This window comes from Cavia porcellus, unplaced genomic scaffold, assembly GCF_034190915.1.
Source record: "Cavia porcellus strain 051 isolate PalLab524CR breed Dunkin Hartley unplaced genomic scaffold, mCavPor4.1 scaffold_17, whole genome shotgun sequence".
NCBI lineage: Eukaryota > Metazoa > Chordata > Mammalia > Rodentia > Caviidae > Cavia > Cavia porcellus.
Window position 1 is genome coordinate 44,527,451 of NW_026947500.1, and position 10,719 is coordinate 44,538,169.

The window sequence follows — 10,719 nt, forward strand, 5'->3', positions numbered from 1 at the left end:
CAATTCAAAAACATTTGTCTTACAACAGGGAGCCATCTTTTATTTCTCTCCTTTATTCTGTAAACATTCATCCTAACCTCAGAGAATTTATTGTACTCTCTCATGGCTTCAGTTAAGAAAAAGGAACAGTCACAGAGAGTCCACTGTGTGGGCAACACTGTCTTTGTGAGAGTTTATGGTCTGTTTGTGGAATTAGTAGCAGATAGGTGAGGTGTGATAAACAAACACACTTATATTCAGTCTGGGTTTAACCTTCTACACCAGAGTGTTTTCATAGCATTTTTTATTTCTGAATTTCTCAGGGTACATATTAAAGGATTCAGCCTGGGAGTAATAACTGTAAAAAATACACATGAATTTATCAATAGGAAAGCTGGAAATAGGTCTAACATACAAAAAATACAAGGAACAAAAAAGAGCACAACCACGGTGATGTGGGAGCTGCAGGTAGGAAGGACTTTTTTTCACCCTTCCTGACTGTGAGTTTTAAGAGAGTTTAGGATGAAGCCGTAGGAGATGAGCAGGAGTGTAAAGACCACCATGCACGTGGCTCCACCATTGGTGACCACTGTGAGGCCAATAACATAGGTGTCAGTGCATGCAAGCTCTAACAGTGGGTACATGTCACACATGAAATGATCAATGACATTTGGACCACAGCAGGGGAGACTACATGCAAACACAAGCTGAACCACAGAGTGTACAAAATCTCCAGCCCAGGATACCACCAGCAGAAGGATGCAAACCCACTGATTCATGATGGTCAACTAGTGCAGAGGCTTACAGATGGCCACATAGCAGTCAAGGGCCATTACCACTAGGAGGAAGACCTCAGCACCCCCAAATAGGTGCTCCTCAAAGAGCTGGCCCATACAGGCTTGGAAGGAGATGGGCTTTCTGTCACTGAGCAGGTCTATAAGCAACTTGGATGAGATGGCAGTGGAATAAACAGCATCCACGAGTGATAGATAGGCAAGGAAGAAGTACACTGGGGAGCCCAAGAATGGCTGGCTAAGACAGTGACCATGACGAGCAGGTTGCCCACCACTGTCACAGTGTGGATGAATAAAAATATGACAAAAATGCCATTTGTCCATTAGGATCTTGAGTGAGGCCCAGGAAGACAAATTCTGTGACACTGTTACTATGTGCCATTCAGTTTTCTAGAAGGCTTGTTTTGGAGATGGTAGCTCGGGAGAACAGGACCTGCCAGGAAAACATGACTAGAACCATGAATCCATTCTATTACGCAGCACATCTTTATCATTATGTGTTCTACAGTAGGGAATACATATAAAAGTTAGTTAATGGTTTTCAATTCCTATTTCAAGAAGTCCAATAAGCCATTTTTGAAGTAATAGTAATATACTTGCAAAATACTATTCCATAGTATAAACAAAATTCTTTATAGGCAAAGAGAAAATAAAGAAACTGTTGTTCATTTTCTATTAGCTGGTTCTAAATACCCTGTAATTCTTGCATTCTCTTGAATGGCTTCACACTGTCTTGATATGCTTGATGTTATAGCATATGAAGTTACACTCAAATAATTCAAGGAAAGAGGCACTATGGCGACTACTATTATGTTAGATTAGCTGGTGGTGAAACACAATGATGCTTGAATGGTTCAGTTCTGCCCTACGTTGTTGTTACAATGTCCTCTCTTATCTCAATCTCCCCCCCTTTTTAAATTAATCTATTTTCTCTCATTTTTTTAATTAAGTGAAAACTAAATTAAAAATAGCAGGACATATTATAGTAACTTTCTTGGTTTTCCTATTAACCTGATTTGAACCCCAGTATTGCTCTCCTCATCTTGTTCTGTCTGATTATTCTATATACTATTTTGTTTGATAGTATCAAGTTTGAGGGTATAGGTAACCACTCTGAAGGCAATAAGATATACTATGATGCCCATTATGGCTTGACTATTATCCTTTTTTTGAAGTCCTGCAAGGTCTTCAGTGTAGGTTTTATTGGTCTTGTTCTGTACTGTTTTGATCAATTCTGTTATACCTGATGACATAGGCAACTCAATTTGAAAATAGCAAGAGGCACAATGGTAACCACTTTTGATCACCTGGTATTCTATTTTTGCATCATGTGCTATGCCCACCCTTCTGTTCTAACTGATTGTGTTTTGCTTAGTCACGTTTGGTTTTATTCTCTTCAAAAAAAGTAATAAGAACCGTGGGAGTAATAAAACCCAAAAAGTCTAATTGTTATTGTAAAAAAGAGAGGAAAGGAAGGTGGACTAAGGAAAATAACCGCAGGTACATTTGAGTGTGTAGTATGGAAAACTATATTACTGAGCTTTTGTTGGATCATTGAACGGAACTGTCTCCAGTTTCACTGTATGAATGTCCACTTTATATGCTTTAATTTTGTAATTTGGACAACTGTTCCTGGGAGGATAATGTGTAACCTGTTGACTAATGATTTCTACTGTATATCTTTTCTTGAAATATTGTCTTATTTGTACCCTTTTACTGCTTTGTTTTTTATGCCCTTTCTTTTTTTCTCTTTAAATAACAAAAAAAAATAAAGCAAGAAATGATAGGCTTGCACTAAGAGCAGTGTGCATAGTTGGAATGGGGAAAATTCTGATCTCATCTAATTGAAAATATTTTTTCTTCTTTTCTGATGATTATTTTTGAGAGAGAATCCTCTGTTATTATTCCTATCTCTTTCATTGATGATAGTCTATAGAGAAGAATATTAAAACCCAATCATCTTGACATATTTATTAGCTATTTCTTTTAAATACATCATGTTTGACATAGAAGTCATCAATGATAAAGTGTTCCTGATCTCACAAAATATTCTCTCTAGTAGTGATAATAAACTTTAGATTATGAGCTAATACAGACTCAGTCATTTTAGTTTACAATATTGGCGAGAATAATTTTACCATATGATCTGTGCTATACTAAAGATAACTCCTCTCCTGGTATATTCAGCTGAATACTATTGCACCCTACCACACATGAGATGATCAGTCTTTCATACATAAAAAGTTTTCAATCTTTTTGGATATCTTGATAAATCTCAAGGTAATAGGTTTTGAAATGTATCAAATAACTGCAAAATTATTTAGAACATTAATGCCTCTAATTATTTAGCACATTAATTAGATATGACTTTTTACTTTTGAGATCTATAATCTTGTGTGTCTTATTTTTGCCTCTAAAAAATTCCTAGAAAATTTATGTTTTCAGTACTGATTTTATTAACAGAACTGAACTAACTCATGACTGGGAACAACCAGTGTAATGACAGCTCATAGGATTGGATTGGACTTCTTAGGATTATTCGAGTAACCTAGAAATGATAAAAGTAGAAAATAAAAAGAGATTCATATGACATGGTGTTATACATTAGACTTCCTGTAACTTAAAAAGAAAACACTTTAAAAAAATTTCAATGTGATGATTCCAAAAAAACAGTCTACTCAAAAAAATCCATCCGTTCTTCTTCACCTGGGGGCTAGGCCCCGGCTTCCTGTCGGACAGGTAAGTCCAGCGGAGGCCAGGAACTATCTTCTTCGCCTGGGGGCCAGGCTCTGGCTCCCTGTTGGGATGAGTGGGTCTGGCAGAGGTGCGGTACTCTTCTTCATCTGGGGGCCAGGATCCGGCTTCCTGTTGGTGAAGTAGGTCCAGCGGAGGCAGGGAGCCACATCCCAGCCCGTTGGATCCCAGCTCTCTTCTTCACCTGGGGACCAGGCCCGGACTTCCTGTTGAGATCAGTGAGTAAGGAGGGGTCAGGGAATTCTGTCCCAACCTGGCTGACCTCTTTCCCTCACTTGGAACAATACTTGAAGCTTGAAAATATAGGAAAATGACAAAATGAAAGACCAAAATGCAGTCTCAAACATCCAGCCCATCCCAAGAAAGCCTAGGAGCCACGGGTATAGGAGAAAATACATGCCACATGTCTTAGTTACTTTATGCTCGTCACTGAGAAAAAATACCTGAAGCCCAAAGTTGGGAAAGGAAAGATTTATTTCTTACAGTTTTGGAGGTTTCAGTCTACACTCAGTTGGCTCCAAGGTAGGTGGGCATGGCCAGGCCGCAGTTCATGGCGGCTGCAAACAGCAAGCCGGAGCCAGCAAAGAGCAAGACACAGCTTCTTCCTGCCATTACATCACGTCCTGGGTCCACCCCTTTGTGGGTGGAGCACTGACACCATCAATCCAAGCACTAGACAATGAATGAATAACAAATGCACAATTCAAAGTCATGAGGCCTGGGGGACACAGACATAAACCATGACACCACATAACTGAAATAATATTAACTGAAGTAATACTGAAATAATACTAACTGAAATAAAGAAGCAACTCTGGGAAGCGTTAAAGGAATTCAAACTAGAAATAATCTCTCAGGTAGAAGAAAAAATGATAAAAGAAATGAAGAAGATGGAACTTTTGAGGAGTAGTTTTGCAGGTACGTCAATATGGATTAGAAGTCATTTTCATTTAGGATTTGAAATACTTCACTCCATGCTCTTCTTGACTTGATTGCTTGTGTTGAGAAGTCTGCTGTGATTTTGATGGGGTTTTCCTTTATAGACAATTTGTTTCTTTTCTCTAACAGCTTTTAATATTCCATTCTTACGTTGAGTTTCTTGGATGTTGATTATTGTATTTGGTTTTAGATTTATTTTGGTTATAGCTAATTGGAGTTCTATATGCTTCACTTATCTGGGGCCCTACCAGGTTCTGAGTGACGTATAAATCTTCACAGCTAGGTGGAGTTCACTGTGCAGCCCTCAGTCACACCACAAGGTGTACTGAAGCTCCCCAACTGCTTGGGGTGGCTGGACAGGGCCCTACCATGTTCTGAGCAAAGTGAAGTACAAGAGCTCCCTGGCTGTTTGGGATTGTTGGCCCGGCTCTTTTGAAAATTTTAAAAATGAATTATCTATTACAAATTTTTGTCTGTGTTCTGTGATTACTAAACTTTTCTGGACTTACTCTTGAAATTAATGCATATACCAGTAAAATTATTTCTTTTACCATTGTCTATGTAATTGTTATTTTGTAGCTTGTGGTTTGTCTTTTGATTATTTGAAGTAATTTTGACTATATATTATATTCTGTATTCCCTTAGTCAAAACTTTTATGTGTTGTGGGAAGCAATTCCTTCATTTTTCTTTTATGAAAATATTTTTATAGTTTTTCAGCATGATTTTTTAGCATATTTCCTTAAAATTATGTTGAAATTCTTGATCTGTCTGGAGTTTGCTTTTATAACAGAAGTTTATTCATTGAATTCTCATTTTTTTCTAGAAGGACATTTTTATGGGGCATAATTACTTTTTCCTACTGTTTTGAAAGCCCAACATTAATGTGCTCTAAATTTGTTTCCTATTGTATATATTTGAATCCCTCGTGACTCTATTTTTTCCATATATGTGTTTTATTCTGCACCAAATACCAAAGCAATCTTTATTTTAACACCAGAACCAATCTTTATTGTAACAAGGCCCGTGCAGTGCTAGAGCCCATGTGTGTGACTACATAGAAAGGAGCCTACCCAGACTAAATCTGAGAGTTAAACTTGTTTGTTTGTATTTCTTAAAATAAAAATGAGATAGATTTTTAATGACATTTGACTTAGAGGATTTATTTAGTAAGACGTAACTCTAGACAATTGAGTCTCAAATATATTCAGCCATTTAACGAATCTTTTATGACTAGAAGTCTGTTGTATTCTGTTCATACACACCAGCGATTATTTTCAATTTAGTCCTTTGGAATTTGTCTTTTATCTTGGTCTTGTTGAGGTTTTTTCTATTTTCCAGGTTTCTGTTTTCTGAACATAGAAAATTTGGGATTTTTTTAAAAAGTCTGATATAATTTCCATAATGCACAGTCCATTGTTTTTTAGCTTGATAATCCCCTCCTATGAGTCTTGACAGATATCTGCAGTCATGAGACCATCACAAGCCTCAGTGTTCCAGTGTTTCGTATACTCCTCTCACTTTGTGTTAACCCTACTGACAGCTGATTTTGATGCATTTTCTTGAACCAAGACCTTCAGCAGTTATTATTTGCCCGTATTTTGCTTCATCTGTGACATTTTTTGAAAAGCATTTGAACAATAGAATTTTCAGCTTTAATATAGTATAATTAAAAATTTAATTCTATTGTCAGTCTTAGTTGAACTGGCAAGGGTAAGAAAACTTTGGGCTTTAAAATGTAAATGATAAAAAAGGAAAGACAAAATCTGTGAGCAACTCAGTGTCACAAAGTTAATTCTAATATTGTCCTTTCAACTTTTTATAGCTGTAGGGCTCACATTTAATTCTACAAATTATTTTGGGTTAATTCATCTTTATGGCATGAAGCATGGATCAAAGTGCATTTTAAAAATGATATTGAATTACCTTCAGCACATTTTTTGATAAGACTACTATTTATTATTAAATTGCCTCTGCATATTGATAAAAAATCATGCAGTGTTTGCGTCTAATTCTGGTTAATCTCTTCTGCTTCATCTTCATATGTATCCATTCTCCAACACTGTACTTTATGAGTAGAAATCCAGCACTATGAGATACTCAATTGTATACTTTTCCAAAAATTATTTTGGCTCTTACTGTTTTTTATTTGTTTTTTTTTCAGGTAAATCTTCGAATCAGGTTTGTCAATGGTTTATTGTTTATGATATTTTTTAGTCTATAGATCAATTAAAATATGTTTGATCTCTTATAATGAGTCTTTATATTCATGGTTCTGGGTTGTCTCCTCACATTTTTATTTCTTTAATTTGTTTGTTCAGTATATTGTAGTTTCATCATAGCATACACATTGTTGAACAGCATATATCACTGTAGTTTGATGGCTTTAATTCTTTGGTGAACACACTTATAAAGAGTTATAGCTGAATCCAATATAAATTTTCTTACAATCTTTTGAAGATTTTTTTCTTTAGGGCTGGGGATCAACCTCATGACCTTGCGCTTGCCAGGCAGGAACTTATACCATTGAGCTAAATCCCTAGCCCCTTGAAGAATTTCTGCACTGATTCATATTGATTTCCATAATGGTTACACTTGTTTATATCTCACTACTCCTTGGGTAAAGAAAAGTATCAATAATAAAGAAAAAATATTTATTAATTCCAAGAAATAGATATGCTACTTAAAAGTTTAATAAGACTTAGTCCAGATGAAATAAAATATCTAAGATGACCACTAATTAATAAGAAGATGGAATAAGTAACCATAAACATTATAAGAAAGAAATATTCAAGACCAGAATTGAGAAAATGGGCAATGTTAACACTTGTATATTTTGTTCATATTCATACCTACTATTTTTCTTCCTTAAGCCTATAAGAAAGAATTTTAATAAGGGAGTTTTATATATTTCGGTTCTTCCCAGTGTGGATTTTTCCCTGTGGGTGATGTGACCTCAAGTTGGTCAATTATAATTATTCCCTCAGGGAGCATGTCTCTGGAAATTGTGATCTAATTTTTATAGTTCTGACACCTTAGTGCATTGCCTACCCTCAGAATTCTGCTGGAGGTTCTACTGAGTTTAATTAAGGAAATATCTCCCAATTAGAAAGAGCAACTGAAGATAGAATAATATGCCCTGTGGTTCAAATACAGATAAAATTTCCAAATACTGCCTTTACTTTGGGGAGTTTTTGTCTATATTAGTATCCATAGAACCGTATTCTTAGCAATAGACATGATATAGTCAAGGTATGATAGAATAGGGATTCAATTTTTCTTCATTCTCTAGCTAGTCCTAAATTAAATGATGGTATATGAGGTCAGACAACTATACCTGAGTGAAAATTCAAACATTTTTAAAATTTAAAAATTGCAAATATATGTCTCAGCTATTCAAGATTCTGTTTCCCACAAAGCTTGCTTTTCAAATACCAAATTTCTTATTTACTATTTGCTCATTTTAAGGGCAAATTTTACCAGAAATAGAAATATGCATCACTATATAATAAATCATATTTCTTGAGGTTACAGGTCATTGTTGAGATTAAAGATTTGCAACTACTTTAAAAGCAATTTTTTCCTGAATGTCTGATGAATCAACCTTCCTTCAAGCACGGAACAAACTGGTCAGTGGAAAAATTCTGAGGTGCATTGATGGTGCACGTGTTATTTAGCTTTTGCATACAGAAAGAAGACATCAGTGTGTGAAGCTGTTATCATTTAGGAACAAGGAGAAGAAAAAATATAGAACTTGGAAAAAGTGACTCTGTTTCTTGCACAGGTAATTCAGGCAGGTTATTTACTTGTATGATTCTAAACTAAACTTCTCATGATGTACACTGATGACACAGAAACTCATAATCTTTTGAAAGCTTTTTATGAATCTGATAGCTATGCTATAGGGTCCTTTGTTAGAAGTGTGTCTATTGATTCCACTTCTGAAAACTCCTCTTTCATATTTCAAAATTATAAAAATGTAGAATAAATTTTCCCATCTAATGTCAGTGTTCTTACAAACTAATTGCATTATGACTCTTTTGGAGATTTTTGGTTAATAGGTGTTTGTAAATTTCTGATTAGGGCCATGAGGATTGTCTTCTGAATACTGTTTAGCATGTGAAAGATTAAACTGTGATTTAGCATCTGTAGAAATTAAAGAGTGAGTCTAGAGAACATAATGTTACACATAATTGAGTCAGTGAGCTTTTAGGTTAATTCAAAATAATCTTGTGTCCAATAGGAGGAGAACTCCAACTGACTTTGGACTTAAGTGACAGAGCTTGTATAACATGAGTAGATAATTGCATTTAAATACTTGCTTGAAAGAGTTGTGGGGTCCAAAGTTAGAATTTTTAAACATAAAGATATACTAGGTGAATATGCTGACATAATGGTGCAATACAAGGAAGGAAAATAAGGGTGAAGAGAATGGAGGGGAGATCTGAAGAGCAGTGTTAGGAATGATAAAGAGGATGAAATTAGCAGCATGAACAGAGACACAGGCCTTAGTTAAAAAGAAACATATTCCATGTCTGTGAAGAGGAAGCAGGGAGAATTTATGAATCCAAGTGAATTTGACATCAGTAGAGATTTAGATTGCAACCATCATTACTAGGATTATTTTTTAAGAGAACATTGTGCTAGTGAATACGATTCCAATTAGAATTTTCTTGCTGTGTATGCAATCTTTCTGTTTCTGCTTCTCATAATCTCTGTTATTGCACTGGTTTCTTCTGTTTGTTCCTCTCGCCTTCTCTCTTCCCTGAAGAGCCTGAGTTGGGGAGGGAGGTGTGCAGCCTTACTCACCCTCTTCCCTTCCCCTCACCTCTCCGCTTTCCTCTCCTTCTCTCTAAACTGCTTTTAGTGTATTTACTTATTGTACTCTTTAACTTTCTTAAAATATTCTGAGATATCTATTATTTGAGAAGTTTCTTCTATTCCAAGAATGGAGAAAATCACATTTACTTTGTTACTGAGAAATAAATATAAAATAAGTCTTGCCGTTGTTTCACATGAAATATTTAAACCTCTGTCTTTTTCTTTGTGCTGTTAGCTCTTTGGGGACTTTCATTAGCTTCCAGACAGAGAGCTAGTTATGGGAGGCTCATTTTTCTTTCACAGGCATTTGTGTCATGATTATTCTATAAGAGCCCGCTAGTTAGGCTCTATGCTTAATCTAATTTGAATTCTTATAATCTCTAACAGTTCAGGAAGAGAATATCCATAATGCCTATTTAAGCAATGAATAAGCACTCTAGAATTTCACAGTCTCACTAGTAATAATTCTATTTCTAGATAATTTCCTTCTGAGCAATGACACAAGGACACACAGAAGGACATATGGAGCAAAGGAACAATGTGACTGAGTTTGTGCTCTTGGGGCTCACTCAGAGCCTCCAGGGTCAGAAAATATTGTTTGCTGTGTTCTTCCTGATCTATGTGGTAACAATGACAGGAAACCTCCTCATTGTTGTGACTGTGGTACTCAGTCCATCCCTGAATGCCCCTATGTTCTTCTTTCTTGGCTACTTATCATTTATGGATGTTGCCTATTCTAACACAGCTACCCCAAATTTGCTGATAGACTTACTTCATGTGAAGAAAACCATTTCCTTCCAAGCTTGTATGACTCAGCTTTTTTTAGAACACTTTTTTGGTGGTGCTGAGATTTTGCTCCTGGTGGCCATGGCCTATGACCGCTACGTGGCCATCTGCAAACCCCTGCATTATCTGACCATCATGAGCCAACGGATGTGTTTCCTGCTCCTGCTGCTGGCCTGGATTGGGGGTTTTGTGCATGCCACACTGCATATTATGTTTGTTTATAATCTTCCTTTCTGTGGCCCAAATGTCATTGACCACTTCATCTGTGACATTCACCCCTTATTAAAACTCACCTGTACTGACACCTACATTATTGGTCTTGCAGTGTTGGCCAATGATGGAGCAAGCTGTGTGGTCATCTTCACACTCTTATTAATATCCTATGTGGTCATTCTGTACTCCCTGAAGAACCTGAGTCAGGAAGGCAAGCACAAGGCCTTATCCACCTGTGGCTCCCACATTACGGTGGTTGTCCTCTTCTTTGTTCCTTGCATTATTCTATTTGTGAGGCCTCCTTTTACCTTGTCCACTGATAAATATTTAGCTGTGTTTTACACTATTATCACTCCTATGCTGAACCCTGTCATTTATACTCTGAGAAATTCAGAGATGAAGAGTGCCATGAAGAATCTCTGGGCTAGAAAATAA

The 10,719-nt window shown here is 36.2% G+C and overlaps 1 protein-coding gene and 1 pseudogene across 1 annotated transcript; one reads left to right on the plus strand and one right to left on the minus strand.

Moving 5' to 3' along the window:
- Positions 1–236: 236 nt before the first annotated feature.
- Positions 237–1,155, minus strand: LOC100732643 (olfactory receptor 4A16-like; annotated as a pseudogene).
- An 8,649-nt stretch (positions 1,156–9,804) lies between these two features.
- Positions 9,805–10,719, plus strand: LOC100732917 (olfactory receptor 4A47-like). Its single transcript, XM_013147413.2, has one exon. It carries the CDS (start codon positions 9,808–9,810, stop codon positions 10,717–10,719), a length of 912 nt encoding a protein of 303 aa, XP_013002867.2. The 5' UTR covers positions 9,805–9,807.

Excerpts from the sequence above, each read along its gene's own strand:
- LOC100732917 (XM_013147413.2), top strand. The coding sequence starts at position 9,808 with ATGGAGCAAAGGAACAATGTGACTGAGTTTGTGCTCTTGGGGCTCACT.